The 21,458-nt window shown below is 27.3% G+C and overlaps 4 protein-coding genes across 7 annotated transcripts; 3 read left to right on the forward strand and 1 right to left on the reverse strand.

Annotated features, from left to right (window-relative positions):
- Window positions 1-2,514: 2,514 nt before the first annotated feature.
- LOC105255490 (26S proteasome regulatory subunit 7) lies at window positions 2,515-4,764 on the forward strand. The gene is made up of 6 exons (XM_011264793.3): window positions 2,515-2,889; window positions 2,973-3,010; window positions 3,163-3,645; window positions 3,728-3,892; window positions 3,973-4,139; window positions 4,217-4,764. The coding sequence occupies exons 1-6, from the start codon at window positions 2,817-2,819 to the stop codon at window positions 4,593-4,595; spliced, it is 1,305 nt and encodes a 434-aa protein (XP_011263095.1). The 5' UTR covers window positions 2,515-2,816; the 3' UTR covers window positions 4,596-4,764.
- On the reverse strand, window positions 4,737-8,789 carry LOC105255491 (cytochrome P450 302a1, mitochondrial). Of its 2 annotated transcripts, XM_011264796.3 has the most exons (10): window positions 8,671-8,789; window positions 7,860-7,978; window positions 7,538-7,722; window positions 7,063-7,303; window positions 6,765-6,940; window positions 6,387-6,591; window positions 5,722-5,872; window positions 5,337-5,585; window positions 5,000-5,224; window positions 4,737-4,917 (listed from the first exon to the last, which is right to left on the reverse strand). In XM_011264796.3, exons 3-10 carry the CDS (start codon window positions 7,713-7,715, stop codon window positions 4,804-4,806), a joined length of 1,539 nt encoding a protein of 512 aa, XP_011263098.1. In that variant the 5' UTR covers window positions 7,716-7,722; window positions 7,860-7,978; window positions 8,671-8,789; the 3' UTR covers window positions 4,737-4,803. The 2 variants fall into 2 exon arrangements, with proteins under 2 accessions (XP_011263098.1, XP_011263096.1); XM_011264794.3 differs by lacking the exon at window positions 8,671-8,789 and having other exon boundaries at window positions 7,538-7,868.
- A 62-nt stretch (window positions 8,790-8,851) lies between these two features.
- On the forward strand, window positions 8,852-11,849 carry LOC105255508 (retinol dehydrogenase 11). The gene is made up of 6 exons (XM_011264824.3): window positions 8,852-9,006; window positions 9,749-9,830; window positions 10,059-10,363; window positions 10,570-10,686; window positions 11,205-11,421; window positions 11,601-11,849. The coding sequence occupies exons 1-6, from the start codon at window positions 8,889-8,891 to the stop codon at window positions 11,755-11,757; spliced, it is 996 nt and encodes a 331-aa protein (XP_011263126.1). The 5' UTR covers window positions 8,852-8,888; the 3' UTR covers window positions 11,758-11,849.
- A 389-nt stretch (window positions 11,850-12,238) lies between these two features.
- LOC105255489 (retinol dehydrogenase 11) lies at window positions 12,239-17,649 on the forward strand. Of its 3 annotated transcripts, none has more exons than XM_020028865.2 (7): window positions 12,816-13,079; window positions 13,477-13,803; window positions 15,344-15,425; window positions 15,600-15,904; window positions 16,066-16,182; window positions 16,835-17,051; window positions 17,464-17,649. In XM_020028865.2, exons 2-7 carry the CDS (start codon window positions 13,686-13,688, stop codon window positions 17,612-17,614), a joined length of 990 nt encoding a protein of 329 aa, XP_019884424.1. In that variant the 5' UTR covers window positions 12,816-13,079; window positions 13,477-13,685; the 3' UTR covers window positions 17,615-17,649. The 3 variants fall into 3 exon arrangements, with proteins under 3 accessions (XP_011263094.1, XP_019884424.1, XP_011263093.1); XM_011264791.3 differs by having other exon boundaries at window positions 13,569-13,803; XM_011264792.3 differs by lacking the exons at window positions 12,816-13,079; window positions 13,477-13,803 and adding an exon at window positions 12,239-12,370.
- The last annotated feature ends 3,809 nt before the right edge of the window (window positions 17,650-21,458 follow it).

The following is a 21,458-nucleotide window of genomic DNA, read 5'->3' on the forward strand; positions in this document are numbered from 1 at the left end:
TCTGTTTAAAAAACAGTTTCAAAAATTTATAAAATTTTTCCATGTGTGATTATCTGCTTATTATTTTACATGTCAGATATTAAATTCCGCGCGATAAAAATTTTTTAAAATATTAATTGCATTTTGTGAGCATTATTATAATAATATAATACAAATATAAATGAATTTTATATTTGTATGTTACAGACAACTAGCTTCGATTACAACAACTCCGCTGATGCGCATCAGTGCCGGTGAGTGAAAAAAACTTTTATTTAACTTAAGGTAACGGATTCGTAGAAATTGCAGATGTAGATGTAAATGAAGATTGTAGATTGTAGATAAATCCGTTGCCTTAAAATGGATGAGCTAGGATAGATTAAATTAAATAAATTAAATTAAATAATTAAATTAAATTAATTAAATTAAATAATTTTAATAAGTTTTTTTGACTTATGCTTTACATCTATTGCGAAAATATATTAAAATATTAATTTAAAAAAGGAGAGATCAAGAAAACATTTTTTTTTAAGATTTTGTCTAATTTATTAAATGAAGGACACCCATTAATAATTATCAATTTTATCAATTTTTGATGCTAATTTATTCTTATAATACGCACTTATTTTCTAATTGCTCATAGCTTATCCATCGTAGAATTTGTTTGTAGATATCGTTTTTAAACTTTATTTTAACTTAATATAAAGCCAAATGATTAAATAATTAAATAATTTGTAATATCATAAATGTAATATCATAAAAGTTATACATACACATGAATTTTATATTTTATTAGAAAATATAATATAAAGAAATTTGTAGTAATTTGGCTTTATTTTGAGTTAAAATAAAATTACATTCAAATATTTAACGAACGATCGTAAACTCGAGCGATCGTTACGATGAGCGTGAAATATTTACGCTCATTATCACCGGTAATTAATCGACGATAATATTTAATAAAAGAAGGAGTGTTTATTTCTTTTTTCGATCTCTGATTAGAGATCGAGCAAGAAAGTGGCCAGGATCAACGAAAGGTAAATTCAACTGGCCTGAAAAAAAGATTTACGTACAATAGCACGTAATGTCGGACATTTATTCACGCGGTTAGGACACGCGGTTAGAAAATGTAATTAGGGCACGTAATTTAAAATATACGTGATTAGAGATAGGCTCGAATAATTTCATTTAATCAAGAAATAAGATTGTTAGGGTTATCAAGTGATTATTAAGATTTTTTTAATTTTCCTTTCAAGAAATAGAGGATTGTTAGAACTATGATGTGATTATTTTAGGTGATTAATATATTATGTATCTTTTAAAGAATCAGGAAATGTAGGTTTAAATAATATTAGGAAAAACAGATCAATAAATATTTCAATAATTATAATTAATAAAAAAAGTATAAGACTCGAAATATAAAATTGAACAAATCAGTTTTAATGGCAATACGAGTTATAAGTGTTGATCTTATAACACAATTATTTATTATACAATCAAATAAGTATGGAACAAATTATAAAGAAAAGTTAGCGAACGTTTCGACCCTATTCTTGGGCCATCTTCAGCACAAATGTGATGATGTGATAAAAAACAATAACAAAAGGTTTTATATCGGAGTCAATTACAAAGTATGCCGTCTAAAGTAATAATAAATGCCTCGGTATCTCTTATTTTGACGATGCCTGTATTAAAATCAGTCAAATTTGTCAAAGAAAAAATTATTTAAAATTAAAAAACAAAAAGTGAAATAAATTAAATAAATAATGTAAACTAAAAATAAATAAAAAAATAGAATAATGTAAAAAAAAAGGATTGTTAGGGCTATTAGGTGATCATCAAAAATAAAATAATGTAAAAAAAGGGATTGTTAGGGCAATTAGGTGATCATTAAAATTTTCTTAGGAAGGGACAAGTATGACAAGTGATGATAATTTTTGATGTTAATACAAAGGAATACAATAAATCATAATAATCCAAGAACTCGAAGAAGAGAATATATTGGATAGAAATGCATAGTAATTGGAAATTGAAAGACAGTATGCATACAACCTATTTATTAATAGTAATACTATTTTGTAATTATATTAAATTTTATAATTTAGTACATTGTATTATATGAAGTATTAAGCATAAAAGTTATGCTGGTATGAAAATTATAATAAAAATATATAAATAATGTTAGCTATATTAGAATGGAACATATGAATTCTTTATATTTTATATAAAGAAGGAAACATTTAAAATATTTTGCAACTATCTATATCTATATTTGTTGAATCTTAATTATAAATCCTTCATAAGAATCAGCGATTAATTTAAATAAAAAATTCTATACATGTATTATTAATTAAATTTTTAAATAATTAAAAAAATGATTGATGAATATCAAAGATCAAATTACTGTTAAAAAGACTTAAGGAAATTTATAGAAATACGGTTAAATATGTTGTTTAACTCTACAGCAGGCATTTTGTTTTTTGTAAATAAAAATATAAATATGACAATGAATATACATATAGAAACTGAATATATATAGCACTGGTGTTATCGACATTTTGTGCGCATAGCACGGAACACAATCCGAAATTGTCCATTACATGTTACCCACTGAAAACATTCGTGGATATTGACTTCGTAGTTCATATGCACGTTTTTATATCCATAGAGAGCGCATAGCTTTCTAAAAGAGGACCGTCGCGATTTCGCTAATTCACTTGTAATCGAAAGGCAACATAACCCTCCTATACAACGATAGAATTGTCAATCTCTCCATCAATTTTGCGAAAAATAAATGCGTGTTGTTTGAATAAATAGACGATTTAATAAACTCAAAGATGCCGGATCATTTAGGAGAAGATATGCGAAAAGTGAAGAATGAGGAAGAAAAGGAAGAGAAGGAGATAAAATGTGAGTTGTAGCTCTCTCTGATTCTTTTATGTCACATTCACTATGTCATCTTATTTTCTAAATACTGTTCTTTGAATTTTCAGCATTGGATGAAGGCGATATTGCTTTATTGAAAACTTACGTGAGTTTAATTATTGTTAAAAGAATTTTAAAATTAGATATGATTCAGAGACGAGTACATTAATCGTATCAAAATGTCATATTTTAAAAATTAATATTCTTCTAAATTTCTAGTACATTAACATATGCAATAATAATTTTTATAATAAGCAGGGCCAAGGACAATACACAAAGAGTATTAAAGGTGTTGATGAAGATATACAAACTATCATTAAGCGTGTAAATGAATTGACTGGCATCAAGGAATCGGATACTGGTTTGGCACCACCAGCACTTTGGGATCTAGCAGCGGATAAACAAACTCTGCAGAATGAACAACCATTGCAAGTGGCACGCTGCACTAAAATTATAAATGCAGATTCCGACGATCCAAAGTATATAATAAATGTGAAGCAGTTTGCGAAATTTGTAGTTGATTTAGCTGATTCTGTCGCACCAACTGATATAGAGGAAGGTATGAGGGTAGGAGTGGATCGTAATAAGTATCAAATTCATATTCCACTCCCATCCAAAATTGATCCTACGGTAACGATGATGCAAGTAGAAGAGAAGCCTGATGTTACTTATAGCGATGTTGGTGGCTGCAAAGAGCAAATCGAAAAATTGAGAGAAGTTGTTGAAACGCCATTATTACATGTTAGCATATAATCATATTTTCTTTTAGCAATTTTTTTTTCTTAATAAAGTGCCAAAAATAAATAATAAAAATTAATTGCAGCCAGAAAAGTTTGTTAATCTGGGTATTGAGCCACCGAAAGGTGTTTTACTGTTTGGACCACCAGGTACAGGAAAGACTTTATGTGCCAGAGCAGTGGCTAACAGGACAGATGCCTGTTTTATTCGTGTGATTGGTTCAGAATTGGTCCAAAAGTACGTTGGTGAGGTAAGTCAAATCTCACGTAAAAATCCAGTTATAAAACTTTATATATAAATTGCGATACATGACAATTTAATCTTTCGCAGGGCGCTAGAATGGTAAGAGAACTATTCGAGATGGCGCGAAGTAAGAAGGCTTGCTTAATCTTCTTCGACGAAATCGATGCCATCGGTGGTGCCCGCTTCGACGATGGTGCCGGTGGCGATAACGAAGTACAACGTACTATGTTGGAACTGATCAATCAATTAGACGGGTAAACTATCTTGGTCTGAAAATCGTATGATTTAATTTTTCACAATTTATTTATAAATGAGTTCATCATTGTTTTAGATTCGATCCACGCGGCAACATAAAGGTTCTAATGGCGACGAATAGACCGGACACGTTGGATCCCGCGCTGATGCGACCGGGTCGTTTAGATAGGAAGATAGAATTTGGCCTGCCGGATCTCGAGGGACGCACGCACATCTTCAAGATCCATGCGCGCTCGATGAGCGTTGAAAGGGATATTAGATTCGAGCTGCTCGCACGTCTCTGTCCCAATAGCACAGGTGCTGAAATTCGATCCGTTTGTACCGAAGCTGGCATGTTCGCGATTCGTGCACGACGCAAAGTTGCCACGGAGAAAGATTTCCTCGAGGCGGTCAATAAGGTCATCAAGTCGTATGCCAAATTTTCCGCGACACCCAAGTATATGACTTACAATTAGAACGTACCCACGATCCGTTCAATTTTCATGCCTCATAAGTTAATATTAGCGAGATATAAATCTTATAATTATTTCTATTGCTGTCTATCTATTAAAGATAATCAAGAAACTCTATTAGATAATTAAGAAACAATTTCGTTCTAATAAACTATTGTTTCTCATACAAAGATCTTCGAGAGTATAATTGTAATCCCAATATCTAGATTTTCTACGTGCATAAGTCTTCGAATTTTATTTTAATCGGCTTATCAGGTAAATTTATTAATAACGATAGTGAACCGAGGGATTCTCCACACCATGTAAACCGCAGATTTCTGCATATCTACAAAGAATATGTTAAATTATGAAATTGCGTACTACGATATCTCTTTAGTGTATAGCTTTTAATATTTTAAAATACGTACCCGAAGTAAGAGGACTTGCAAGTTCTGTTCCGCGAATCGTCTCGCGATACACGATCGTGGACCGTGACCAAAGGGCAATACTATATATGGATTTATAGATTTTTCTTTTATAATTTTATCTGTTCCATTACTATCGCGTAACCATCTTTCTGGTATGAACGAATTTGGTTCGTCAAAATATTCAGGAAGTCGACAAATTACTTGGTTTTGCGTGACAACGACAGTCTGAAACATTTAAAATATATTTTCTCTCCACACAAAAAGAATTTCTCTTAAATATATATATTTTTTAAATAAAATATTTAATTTTATATATATAAGCAAAATATAATATTACCCCTCGGGGAACGCGATATCCGCTAAGAATCACATCGGTTTGCAGAATACGGCCTATTCCTACGGAGATAGGATTCATGCGAAAAGTTTCCTTTATTACAGCTTTAGTGTATATGGCGTTTCTCAAAGTCTCTGCTGTTATTGGAGAAGTACGATTTATTAATAAAGCCGTAGCTTCCGATCTTAGCTTTTCTTGGACATCTGTATTTCTTGCTAGATGATATAAAGCGAATGCCGTGCTATATGTCGTCTAAAACGAAAATCGCATGTTCCTTGTTACACTTTTGTTGTCTGTGGTAATTAGATTTATTTAGAAAATTAATTCAGGAATTAATTTATTTTAATTCTACGTATAAGATACATAATTAATTCTGAAACACTCTTACGGTATCCACGCCAGCGAGCAAGAAGTCACATGCCATGCCCACAATATCCTTGATATCTAAAGTTTTATTTTTCAAATACTGCTCGAGAAGCGATTGTTTTCGACAAATTGATGTGTCCTGATTTTTCTGAGTAACCATTTCCAGCGCTACTCTGAAAGGCAATTGAAAATTATAATAAAATTGCGTATGAATAGTGAAATTTTAATAGAGATTGATTTCACAATTGTAATGGTCATAAGTAATACAAAAAAGTAGTACATCTTTTTATGAAAAGTTTAAATTAAAATAAAATTATCTGCATATATTTTCTTGTCATCTCTTGTTCACCTTTTTTTATTTAATTTTTTAGTCTCCTTTTGAAAATAAAATATTCATGAAAAAATTCAATTAATTTTTATTCATTGATAATGCCATATATTTCATCTATTGCATATGCAATTTTACTTCCCAGCAAACACAGAATATTGCAGCAATATTACGACAATATTATAACATTGCAGTAATGTTGCGGCAATATTACAACATTGCAGCAATGTTGTTGCAATATTCTGTGTTTGCTGGATTATATTATTGCCTTTTTCGAAAAAAGATGATGTAAATATAAGATTAATTACGACGATATTTGTATATTTAAATATTATTATAATTAATTTTTATAAACTTACTCTTCCATATAATTTTGGGCTTTGCGCATTTTTTTGTACAATGGTGTTTCGAAAAATCGCCAAAGCATTGGACCGTTGTCTAGTTTCAAAATTGCGCTGTTTGTTGTAAATGCTGCATTGATAAGTCTTGAACTCCGGGACTTTTCATGTCTTTCTTCTTTTGATAAGCTCTCCATTTTTATGTCAAAGACAACGAGACACATCACTGCCATTATATAAACAAAGTAAATTGTAAACAAAATTTATATTCATTGGAGAATCAGTTAGCTTATATTTTACGTGCTCTTATTTTAATATGAATCGCTTTAAACTAATTAATTAGTAGTTTTTTCATAAATGAAATATAATTCGCCTTAATAATTTTAATAAAAATCTTACATTCAAGGAAAAGACGCGAGAATAACGGCAAGAAATCATCGGTTTTTTCACGGGAACAGAGCCGTACGAATTCCTGAACAACGAGATCAGTATCCTCCAAATAATCGATGACATTTTGTGGTTTACTAAGGACCTTTTGAAATTCACGGCGTAATCTCCACCATTCAGTGCCATTTCTAATTAAAAAATTAAATTTTTGCATGTATTTTTAAAATTATTAGCGGAACAATTCTACCTGGCTCTGTAGACTTTTCTTATATTACATGCGAAATTTTGTAAAAATCATAAAAATTCTTACGTGGCTATAAGACCTCCACTGTTGTAGATGTTACTTCTGTCTTTTCTATACTTAAAAAGTGCCAGGTGAGATCTTCTTTTGGGATGTAAACCCGCTTCGGCTTTGAAAATTTTCGCGATATCTTCCGGTCGAAACACCCATACCACTGATTCACCTGGTACTATTTCTTCTCGCACTAAAGGTCCGTATCGCTTTAGTTTCAATAAACCATTCGTATGCATTTTAACGAAACTGTATTCACCTACGTCATTGACGGTTAATAAAATTAATTTATTATAAAATTATAAAATGGAAAGATATATATTTATATTAAATGTAAGAAAAAAATATAAAGTAAAAATCGATAGAATTAAAATGGGAGTCCCATAATTCAGTAGAAATAGAAAAAAATAGAAAAAAATATAAGTTTCGCGCTCCTATCACAAATTTAATTTTGAAAATTTATAATCCAACATCATAATAATACTATTCTTACCGATAAAAGGCAAATATTTATACAACGTGCCAATAATGGGTAAAGATCTCGGTCCTGGAATGTCTTCAAAAGGTTTCGGTTCGATTTCTTCAACATGACTTGAATCAGTCGCACAAGATCGAACGTACAATTTCTTAATCACTCCGCTTCCTATACATTGTTTCACTCGCATGTACATTATTGTCCTATTTGTTTATCAAATATATATTTTACACGTATATATATTAAGTAAATAATGTTGTCGCCAAATGTTACACTTTTTGAAGGAGAACTGTAAATAGATCACCAGAGCGAAACAGGTTTCAGAATCTGTACAGCCTACCTGAAGTCTCGACCGGTCAATGATTTTCTACCTCTCGTTCTTTACTTCTCCGCCTTTCGTCTAATCTTCCAATCTCGTTCTGAATCGTTGGCATAAATTTGATGCTAGAAAGATAAAACCTGCATATCGTTTTTTAATATTGCTTTTAAGGAAACATGAGCGTACTGACGTATATTGCTGACTGCTAACGCTGACTCTTGTAACTTTAACGAAAGATTCTCTGACACGATATTAAATATTTACTTAAATATTAGCTGCCCATATAGGACTCGAAATATCTTCTACTTTAAATTTATCTTCTACTTTATCTTTGATAGAGAATATAAAAACTTGTATTCACATGTAAAAGTCTATAAAAGATACTATTTTAAATAAAAATAAATGTTCATGTGTGAAAATTGTCGCAAAATTGTCGTACGAATTTAATATAAATTTACTTTGCTAAAATAGCAACAGTTTAGAATATCGTAAAAGAAAGTTTAAAATCAAAATATTTATATAATAAAATTTAAAAAGTATGTAATAATACTCTTATTAAAAATTTACAATAAATAAATCATTCCTTTTATTTAATATTACTTTTAAACAGCTTTAAATTTTGAGTAAATAAGAAATTAAGAATTTTATACATATATATAATGGAATTTATTGTTAACGATATTTACTATATATATATGTATTTTATCAAAATTATCATATAATTTTCTTTTTTCTTTTCATTTTTTTTAGCACTTGACAGCGATAAGTTACAGTAAATATAAGTACCGTTAACAATAAATTCCATTTCGCACTGAAGAATCAGATACTGCACCTTTCTCCTGTACCGTTTAATCCTCGTTCTTGCTGTGTTCGCACACTGTGTTCGCAAACATTTCGACTGACTGATCAATAACAAAGTTTGATTAAATGTTGCTTTGGAGTGGATTTAATTATCAAGCATAACGAATTTATTGAGACAGATAGTGACAATTGCGTTTAAAAAAACTGTGAAGTAGCAATTGAAAACTAGGTAAAAGAAACATTGCAAAAATGTGGCTGTTCCACAGTCAGTGCACAAGTAAAGCGCGTCTCGTAGGCAAAACAGTGGTTATAACAGGAGCGAATACTGGAATCGGCAAGGAAACTGCCAGAGATCTTTATAGGAGAGGTATTTTTATATTTAATGCAGTTTATAATTTTTTAAATTTTAACAAATGCACAGCTTTTTGAAAGCTTTTTGAAAGTTTTATAGTTTTTTTGAAATTTATTAAATTAAGAAAGAGAGAGAGAAAAGAAAAATTAATCACATTTTAATATTAAAATTAATTAAATATGATTAAAATATAAAAATATGATTAAATATAAAAATTAATAAAATATTATTAATTTCTCTTTCATATTAAAATATTTAAATATTATTAATTTCTCTTTTATATTAAAATATTTAAATATGATTAATTTCTCTTTTATATTAAAATTATTTAATATTAAAATTTAATAGTTTAATCAATTTTACAAAATTCTTTATTATTTCATATATTTTAAATAATATGTATGCCATACACAACAACGCACATATTTTGCGATTAAAACATTATAACATAATTAGAAGAACCGTCAATATTTAAAAATTAATCAGATCCTTCTTAATCAGATATTTAATATATACTTCATATTGTTTATGTAGTTTCGGAAATCTTTCAAAAATATAATTTTCATATCACATTTTTAACGAATTTTTAAACAATTTTATTTTAGTTTATATCTCGTATTTAATTACTTATTAATATAGTTACATAAAATATACGTCATTATATGTAATCACTAAAGAACAAATGACTATTAAAAAACATAGAGAATTTTAGTTTCTTTAGCCTATGTCTTTATGAATATGACATTTCTTTCTATAGGTGCAAGGGTAATTTTAGCCTGTCGAGATTTACAAAGAGCAAATGATGCACTAGAAGATTTGAAAAAAAATCCACCTTCAAGGTAAGAATAATCATATAATTTAATCATCATATAATTTGATAAACATAATTGTTATTAAAACATCAAATTTTTAACATTTTTTTAGATTGTTTAATATGATTTTTATAATTATAATTTGTTAATTAATAAGCTAATGATGTATATTTAAAATCAATATTTAATAATTAACAATAAATAATTACAAAATAATTATAATTGTTGTTTATGAGATAATGCAACAATTTCCAGAGCGGATAGAGAACAATTTCAAGGTAATCCAGGTGAATTAATGATTTATCGATTGGACCTCTCTAGTCTAAAGAGTGTGAAAGAATGTGCTAGAAATTTGCTGACAAAGGAATCGGCTATTCATCTGCTAATAAATAACGCCGGTGTGATGATGTGCCCGCAACAAACAACCGAAGATGGATTCGAGTTACAATTACAGACAAACTACATCGGTCACTTTCTTCTGACGCTTCTGCTATTGCCAAAAATGCGGTCTTCTGATCCTATCTGTAGGATATTGAATGTGTCATCGCGTATTCACATTTGTACGTAAATTTAATAAGTTATGTATAACTTATCTTAAGTATATAATTTAAATGTAAATATAAGTTTAATGATATAAGCAAAAATTACTAATGAGCAATAATTTTATATAAGATTTTAATGTAAAATATTATAACGTTAATCTAATAATTAATATCTAATAATAAAAGAAAATAACTGATATATCATGACTATTAATATATTGCAGTTGGTGCTATACATGATGATTTAAATTTGAAAGAATCATATACGCCTCTTAAGGCTTATATGCAAAGTAAATTAGCGAACATATTATTTACCAAGGAACTTGCTCGTCGATTAAAAGGTAAATGATAAAGCTTATTAGATGAAAAACTGAAATTATACACTGAGAAAAATAACCGATGAAAAGATAACGAACGGATATTATCCGATTATTAACCGATCACTTTAATCGAAAAAAAAAGAAACCGATCAGATATCCAATCAGAAAATATCAATCGATCGGATATCTGATCAGAAAGTTCAAAATTCGGAACTTTCCGATCAGATATCCGATTAAAGTGATCGGTTAATAATCGGATAATATCCGTTTGTTACCTTTTCATCGGTTATTTTTCTCAGTACATTTTATCATATTTTATAACACAAAAAAATACAATCAAATCATAAAAAATTATCTTAAATATTAATTTATTCCATGAGCTAAATGTTTCTAATAATGTTGTATGATATGATACGATGATCTCTGTCTCTCTTTTTTTCATCTTTCTGCTATAATATTGAATTATAAAAAGGATAAACAAATCTTCTAAAAAAGATTATTGTGGAAATAATTAATAAAGCAAAATTATTTTTTTTCAGAAGCAAATATTAAAGGAATAAATGTATATTCCTTACATCCTGGTGTCATCACAACAGAATTAGGTCGGCATTTTAGTAGAACAATATTTCCAGGTGCAAATGCACTTTTTCGAATGATTTTGCGACCAGTTTTAAAAAATCCTGAAGAAGGTGCACAAACGACAGTATATTGTTCGGTGGACGAAAAAACAGCTAACGAAACTGGTCTTTATTATCAGTAAGAGAAATATATAGAAATTATTTTTTACAAAAACTAATCAATAAATATAATAATAAAAATTAAGTTAAACAATTTTTAGTGATAATTATATGTGTTTTTCTATTCTTTCTACATATGTATATATATATATATATATATATATATATATATATTTCGTTAAAAATATTTTTTTTCAGAGAGTGCAAAGTTGCAACTACACAATGGCGAACTCAAAATGATCGGATTGCCAAAAATTTATGGGATCAAACTTGTCGACTTCTACATTTGAATCCTGATGAAGATTTTGACACGTTTTTGAAAACCATTTCAAATTACTCATTGAATCATATATAAGATATATAAGATTTTGACACGTTTTTGAAAACCATTTCAAATTACTCATTGAATCATATATGAATGCATAATATATGATTAAATAATCATTAATATATATGACTGAATTAATAATATAAATTAGTTAGCATTAAAATTGTTGTGGGAATAATATATAATAAATATAAATAGGATAATAAATATGAAATAGGATAATAAATATGAAATAGGATACTTCACCCCACATACAACATATAAATTAAACATGTATGTAATGTATGTGTGTGTGTGTGTGTGTGTATACACACACACACACACGCACGTTATACATAGTATTTTCAATAATTATTTAATTTATATGCTGCATGTGGTGTGAAGTATCCTAGCAGTTATTGTAGCTCTAAAGTGCTCTATAATTCCATTTTTCTTCTTACGTAATTTCCTCTTACGTAATTTTTGTCCTGTTATTAAAGTATCCTTTCCGTCAATAAGTATCGCATTGTATTCTTGTTGTGTTCAGTGCAACGCTTAGTTCAGTTAGATAAAGGAAGCCTTTTATTCGCAAGATAGTGAAAAAAGAAATTCCAAATGTGGACTTATAATAGAATGTGTACCAGTAAAGCGCGTCTTGATGGTAAAGTTGCGATAATAACGGGTGTTCGACAATTCCAGTACTTCTTTTAAATTAGATTAATTTCTAAATTTAATAGCAATCTTATATATTATTTTATTATTAGTTTATTAGGTTATTTTATTATTATTAAATAAGGAGATTAAATATGAATTCTATTTTAAAATGAAAAAATTAGTAATCTCATAAATGTTGCATTAGAATTAATGGTAATTATACATTAGCAATTCCTCACCGAGGAAATTTCAATGACCTTAAAATATGTTGTCAGGAGCATGATTCTAAACAACTTTTCCTTATGTATATAATTAATGTATATAATTATCGAATTAATCATTTATATTATTAGATTCATATTATGTATTCATGCATACATATTGATCATTCATATGTTATTTATTAATGTTGACTTTTCTTATTTGATATCTGTGAGAAATGAAGCAGAAATCAATGCACATTAATACAAAGGATTTATGGATATCGCTTCAATTATAAACGTGCCTTTAGGATGACGTTGCTATTTTTTCTTTTTATCTGGGACACGCACGCACTAAAATGGCAGCAGTAAGCGTCACGCATTTCTATCTATCACATGTAATTGTGTCTTTATAAAGTCTATCATAAAGTTTTTCGACAAAAGTCACTTAACCACGCTGTGCCCTTTAATAAGAGAAACCTCTGACAACATCAATTGAACATTAATAATAAATGAGTAATCAGTTTATTTGTATTATGTGTGCTTGTACATACATGTGATAGCAGCTCTTATTTAATCCTAAGTGATATGAATAATCGTAATAGTGAAGCATTTAACAAAAAATAGAAGAGTTCATAATGAAATTAACTTTTGTTAATAGAGATACATTTTGTTTCAAATTTTTGAAAATAATAATTTTTCATAAAAATATCATAGACAAAAATTTTTAGTTAAAATATTTATAAAAGAAAAAAAATGATATTTTTATTAAAATAATAAATAAATTTATTTTTTATTAATTATTTTTTATTAATTTTATTTTTAAGTAGCTATAATTTTATGAATAATTAAGAATTTGTACATATATCTTATCAAATTTAAATTTCTGTCTTTTTCTTTTCACTTTCACGAGACTTAACACCGTGGCACTGTCCCTGAACTACATTATATAAGCACTAAATTCCATTAACGTTACTTCAAGCCACTCTCTTCTCCTCTATTCAGTCTTCATTCTTGCCTCGTTTATGGTACATTTCAAACTGACGCTGGATTATAACAGATAGTTAACATTTGCAACTTTTAAAAAGTGCACTAAAATCATATAAAGAAAATATTGTAAAAATGTGGCAGTTCCATAGTCAATGCACCAGTGAAACGCGTCTCATAAACAAAACAGTAGTTATAACAGGAGCGAATACTGGAATCGGCAAAGAAACTGCCAGAGATTTTTACAGAAGAGGTATTTTTGTAGATACATAATTCATAATTTTTTAAACTAACAAAATCTTTTAAAACAACTTATTAAATTAAGAAAAAAAGAGAAAATTTTTATTTTATATTGTATATTATACATATATGTTATATGTTCATCACATCTAATTCTGATAGCATTTAATTATTGATAGTATTTCTATTTTCTGACGTATTTTATTCTGACGTATTTTATCTGAAGTATTTTAAATTTTTTGGAATATGTTCGAAATCGAGCCAAAAATAACAAAATAAAGCTTTCATAATTGCCTCATTAAAAAACTCACTGAAAGTTGTCGTTTAAAAGTCAAGACCAATCTATTCGACGCCTAATCTGAGGTAGCTCGATAACGATATCTCGTATTGTCAGCGTAATCCAAAATAGCACTCATCCTTCTCGAAAGATCCAATAATAACAAATAATAAAGAGAACGTTAAATTTATACATTGTTTCGGATTTATGGTTCATGCAAAATTTGAATCTTCCAAGAAAAGTCTAAGTATAAATTGCCGACTTTTTCTCTGTTGCTCACGGAAATCAAAATCGATTAACAATAAGTGAATATCTGTATTAGTGTCTCCTTTAGAAGAACTCTGTACTCTGTACGAAGAAAATTACGTATCGATATATCATGATCATAATATCAAAATCCGGGTGATACTTTAATACATAATACAATATATAAAATATAAGTAAAAAGCGACATTTATACAGAATGCATGAATAACAAAATAGCTATTTAAAATAATTTATCATTTATTAATATTAGGGAAAATTAGTTTTATATAAAATATTTTATATTTGATGATGTTTGTCAAAGGAAAGTTTTACTTTTATTTCCAAAGATATCAAAGTAATCACATAAATTTGTTAGATTGTATATTTTTTAAATACTATGTTATCTTATCTTTAAGTACTATGTTGTAATTCATAAAAAGATAAATTTATAACAAATTTATTTTGATATGTTGCAAACATATATTCGTAAAATTCAATTTGCGAAAATATCATTATGTTCTTAATACATGGTATAGACAGTGACATATGGTACAGGTGTGATATTTATGATAATGCGAATCATAATATTTATGATAAGGTGAATCTTAATATTTATGATAATGCGAATTATAATATTATAGCTGATATTAATTTCATTTGAAGTTTTATAAACGAAAAATTTCTTGCATAAAAAGTTTGTATGGGTTTAGCATTCTTTTGATATTATCAACAATCTTATCAACTTTATTTTATCAGTTGTACTAGTATGTAATTTTGATAACTGTGGCGAAGAGAGAATCTATTCTAAAAATATTTTGAATGTTAATGATGAAAAAAATAATATTTATAAACATAAGAATTAATTATTAATTAATTAGTAATATTCCAAATTATTATGAAAAGATAAAAGTTAAAGAATTCATGCTTATCTTTTTATTAATGAAATTTAAAATGTTTCAAATTATCTTAATAAATATCTCACAAAAGATATAAAATATAAAAAAATATAAACTATATATTTTCCTTATAGGTGCAAGAGTAATTTTGGCTTGTCGGAATATACAAAAAGCCAATGATGCAGTTGAAGACATTAAAAAAAATTTACCTTCAAGGTAAGAATAAATAATATAAAGAATAAATAATATTCAACCTATCCCGGATTATTTTATTTTGGTTTTATTATGTAACAATTGTGAAATCTTCGCAAATAGCAGTTGTCACATTTAAAGAACTAGTTATGATAATTATAATAATAATTATTCACAAGATAATGCAATAATTTTCAGAGCAGACAGAAAACAATTTCAAGGTGATCCAGGTCAGCTCATTATTTATGAATTGGATCTCTCTAGTCTAAAAAGCGTAAAAGATTGCGCTAGAAATTTGTTAATGAAAGAATCGGCTATTCATCTGTTAATAAATAATGCTGGCGTGATGATGTGCCCGCAACAAACAACCGAAGATGGATTCGAGTTGCAACTACAAACAAACTATATTGGTCACTTTCTTCTGACACTTCTATTGTTGCCAAAGATGCAATCTTCTGTTCCTGGCTGTAGAATAGTAAATGTATCGTCGTTTCTTCATCTATGTATGTTAGTTTAATAACTAATATAAACATAAATTTTATAATATGTAGATATAGATTGCTGAGAGAGATGAACACATCTTAATGTGAGAAATATCGTAATATTATCATAAGTTATATCCAATAATAAACGATAATACCTATATGGCATTAATATTTTGTAGTTGGTGCTATACATGATGATCTAAATTTAAAACAATCATACACTCCTATGAGAGCCTATATGCAAAGTAAACTGGCAAATATATTGTTCACCAAAGAACTCGCTCGTCGATTAAAAGGTAAATAATAGTAATTATTTACCTTTTAAGGTAAATAATTTTAAGGTAAATAATAGTAATTAAACGAAAAATTGAATATTATTTAGATAGTTGTTAAAATGACTTAAATATTATAATAACTCATTATAAAAGATTGAGTAAACTGTGTTTTAGCCACAGAGATAGTAATATTAGACCGAGTCCTCTTATAAACGCTGAAACTCAGATAAAAAAGAACGGAAATAGATGCCATTGACCTTTCTCTCTAATGAGAACAAAGTAGGGATAAGAAAAAGGAGCGATCAGTTTTTCCCTCACTTTTTCCTATCCCTACTTTCAACTCGTTAGAAAAAGAAAGGCAGTAGACAACATCTACTATTCTTTTCTATCTGAGTGATTTTAGCTTACATATTAATTTATCTTATTTTTTTATAAGCCAATTATTTATAATAATGTTATACGAGTACAATGTGATTAAAGGACCTTTCTTTTTTCCCATTTTTAAAATGTTAGTTTACAAACAAGATAATTCTTAAAAATCTTTTAGAAAAAGGTTATTAATAAAATAATTAATAAATAGAAATTACTAAGATATTGTTAATATAATAATTAATACATAGAAATAAGTAAAAATAATTAATAAATTAATAAATAAAAATTATATTTTTTTCAGAAGCAAACATTAATGGAATAAATGTATATTCTTTGCATCCTGGCGTTATAACGTCAGAAATAGGTCGACATTTTAGTTCAACAATGTTTCCAGGTGCAAGCACTGTTTTTCGAGTATTTTTGCGACCAATTTTAAAAAATCCTGAACAGGGAGCACAAACAACGATATATTGTTCAGTAGATGAAAAAGCAGCTAATGAAACTGGTCTCTATTACAAGTAAGGAAGAAATTATATTTTATAGAATTATTTTTCTCTCTCTCTTTCTCTCTCCCTTCCTTTAGAAAATATATAATCAATGAATTTAATAAAAAATAAATCAGATAATCTCTAGAAAATATTTCCATATAATATAATTTTATCAAAAAATGAATTATATTACATATATGTGTGTTCATGTATTTTTTGTATCTTTATTATAAAAAATTCAATTCTGCAATTTTTCATATTTGTACAAATAATGCTTCCTTAAATATCTCAGTTCGTATACACATATATATTTTTTATATTTAATTATATTTTATTCCTTATATTATACATAGCAATTTTCAAAAATATACATTAAACATTATATGTGTGTATACTATTTAATTCAATTTTTTAATAGTATTTTGAATATTATTTTTCGCAGAGAATGCGGAATTGCGACTCCACAATGGCGAGCGCAGGATGATCAAATTGCCAAAAATTTATGGGATCAAACCTGTCGGCTCTTGCGTTTGGAATGTGATGAAGATTTTGCAAAGTTTTTAAAAACTGTTTCCCTTGAAATTGTCGAATAATATATGCATATTGAATTAATGATATATATGAATTTATGACTTAAAAATTGTTATTGGAGTGATGTACATATATATTAGAAATTAAATATAAATTTTGATACTTTTAATAATATATTTTATATATATATATATATATATATATATATATTTCAATAATATATTATATAAAATTTTTTAAACAAATGTAGAATGTATTTTTCCAAATGCTTGTATCAAAATAGTGTTTTAATTTATGTTTTCCTAAGTGGTCGCGTTAAAATAGTCTTTGAAAAAAAATAATTTATGAATTTAAAAGCAACATGACATTTTTTTATAATATGGAAGGTTGACAGCCTCATATTGAGAGAGTTTTTGAGTTATTTATATTAGAAAATTATTATTATAGTCATTTTTTTATTTTTTTACAATTAAATTATAATATAAATTTTGTAGTTATAATATATAAATTTTGCGTTTTTGTAACTAAGCTTATTTGTTTCTAATAAATTCTAATACATGTTTTAGAAGAATTACTAAGACCTGTATTTATAATCATGATTCTGCTGAGACACTCAGCTGAAACTAATCTTGAGATGTGATACTAAATCACATCTCAAGATTACTAAATAAATCTTAAGAATGAATATGGTATTTATTTATAATCTCGATTCAATAGAGATACTCAGAGGAAGTTTGTCTTGAGATGCAGCTTGAGCTGTGTTGATTGCATATTAATACGCAATTTTTTTCAAATCTAATCTTAGCTGATACAAAATCCAAGGATTATGTACACGTATGATTTTTTCTCAAGTAGCGATTATTAAAATCCAATATCCGCCAATACTCGATCGTGATTGATCGATTTCTTTATGCTTACGTTTTATGTGCTTATGGAATTTTATGTGTGATGGTCATTACGCACATTACCAGGCACGCAGCTCGCTGACATGCGGCCGTCTAAAGATCAGTGCTTATTGATGCAATTTTACTCAATAATTACCGCTTTTTTAAGCATTGTAAAAAAAATGATTCAGGGCTTTTCGACTCGATTTTTAATCAGATATAACGCTATTTGCTTCGTAAGCGCTTTTTCAGTTACACCCTGTATACCGCGAATCTCTCGAATATCAAATGTTCCGAGAATTTACGAGATCTCACGATCATCTCGTTTCTGTAGCAGCCACGTTTCACAACAATCGATTCAAGGCCGGAAATGATACATTAATAACTTCCAACAACAGAAAAATATAAGATTGATATTATAGCTTGATATGCAATTTTATTATAAGTAGTATTATATAAGAGAAGATAATAATATGTAAAAAAGGTGTACATGTAAGACTATTGCATATTCAAAACATATATATCTTTGAAATATAAATAATGAAATAAGAAGCTAATAAGTGCTTATTCCTATAAAAACATAATCAATTTATTTAATAGTAAAATAGTGTAGCGCTGTAGAAATTGTAAAATAAAAATTGTCTGAAGCGCTGTAAATTAAAGAACTACATAGAATTTTTTATTTTGATTAATCGTATTATAATAATGTAAGTAGACTGTTTAAATTAATCACATAAAATTTTAAATTTTGTATTTTATATTTAAATATTTGCGATTATACATGTAATATAAGTTGTAAAGTTGTCTTATTCTAAGTTTACATATTACATCTAGTTTTATATATATATATATGTGGAAGCTATGTAAAATATAAAAAATATTAATTAGTACAAAAATATTTTATCAGATATTTTAAATATTTTAAAATCTGAAATTTTATATATGTATTATATTAATAATTTAGAATAAATCATACATGCTATTGAGAAAATGAAAAAAAAGAACAAGTAATATGTCTCTATTTTGAAAATAATATAAATAAAAATGATAAATATTTTATAAATTACTTATCGCATATCTTTGTTCCATATGTTATTAAGGATGTAATTATTTTCAAAATATTGAGAATTTAACGAAAATTGTACAGAATGTCCTTACATATGTCTAGAATCTTCAGTACAATTTTTAAATCCATTCACTAAAGCGTTTACAAGTTATAAAAATTTTAATTTGCACAGAATTAACATGTATTCTTATGGGAAACGTATAACCACGTCGATTCAAATGACAAAAACACATGGAAATAGTATTCAGAATTTGTTTAAAATCTGCAAAAATTTAGATACAGAGGAAATATTTGGTCAAATAATATTATATAAGTACTAACTGGTTAAAAAGATATTAAATATAATTCAATAAAGTTAGCCATGTATCTGTCACAAGGCGAAATTCTCTGCCAAAAGTTAATTATTTCGATTAACAAAATTCGGAATATTTCAGTAAAAACGTAATAAATATTAAAAAATACATCTCTGCACTGTAATTTTTTTGTCAATTTGCATACAGTTTTTGTTGCAAAGATTAATTGAGTAAATCGGATACATGCATTTATATGTAATAAAAATAATCAATCTTAAATTTATAATTTTTTTCCTTATTGTATTGATTTTTATTTTAACAGTAATAAATAATCGCGCTTTGATAAAATCGCATTTATCGTTATAACAATATAGTTTTGTGTCGTTCATTAAAAATTTAATAATCATTAATTATAATAAGCGAATACATAGCGAATTATCATATTGCGATATTGATCGTGATTGCATTTAAATAAAGAATCATACGTCAATTCGCTTTTTTTTGTTTAAATTAATAATTAGAACCATAACTCACCAGATTTCGCGCTTTTTATAATTTTGTAACATTGCAACAAAGAGATAATTTATAACACGGAATTCTTCTTCACTTTAATTTTTATTTATTTAAATGAAAAATTATGTAAAATGCGCGTTTTCAGATATATCATCACAATATATGTGTGTATATAATTACATATTACTTATAAAAATTAATTAATCATATAATTCATTAATCATATCATTCATTATTTATATTATAGCAAACAATTTATATACCTGTTGTGACCGTATTTATTAAATTATGCAAGAATATTTAAAATATAGGTAAATTATTTATTAAATGAGTGATGCATATCACACAAAGCTTATCGTTATATTAATTACTCGATTGTGCAACTTGATCGTTTTACTGCGCATTCTAATCTGAATTATATTTAAATCATTTCTGCCGAAAAATCGAATGATAAAACATCAAATAAAATATATTTAAAATTTCTTTAAATATTATATTAAAGAAATAATTATTATCTGCAACAAAAATAATTTATAATATATTTCATTTATAATTTATAAATGAATATAATAATTTATTTCATTTTAGATTCCTTTTTCTCACATATATATCTCAATAGCCTGTATTAAAATATATTATATTTAATGCATATTTCAATAATCTAATACATATTTTATAAATAGTTTTATAAATTTAATCATAATGTTAATATATATATATACATATAAATATTACACTTAAGTGTGAGTTCAAGAAGCAGAATTCGGATATTCACTGTAAGTCAGCCGCTCCTCGGGCGATCGGGACGAGATTTAAACGGTAGTGCCGCGAAATGGTGTAGAATTTTATGCAAAAAGAACGAAATCGCTATCGCGTCCGGAAGTCGAGATATAAATTGGCCGTTTTTCGTCTGCTCGCGGACAGTCGAAATCGTGCACGACGCCGCGCATGTTGCCTGCCTCTCTCGCGCGATATTCACTGTAACGCGGCGAGTAAAATGGCAAGCAGAATGCAAACGTTCGATTAATTCGTTAAATATTTATATATATCGAATGAAAATCATTTTCTATGTTAATTTACTATGCAAATACAAGATTTTTATTAAAACGTCTTAGCTCTCGCACACTTACCAGACTGCTAAATTTCTTAT

This window comes from Camponotus floridanus, unplaced genomic scaffold, assembly GCF_003227725.1.
Source record: "Camponotus floridanus strain SB8 unplaced genomic scaffold, Cflo_v7.5 scaffold18, whole genome shotgun sequence".
In the NCBI taxonomy this organism is placed as follows: domain Eukaryota; kingdom Metazoa; phylum Arthropoda; class Insecta; order Hymenoptera; family Formicidae; genus Camponotus; species Camponotus floridanus.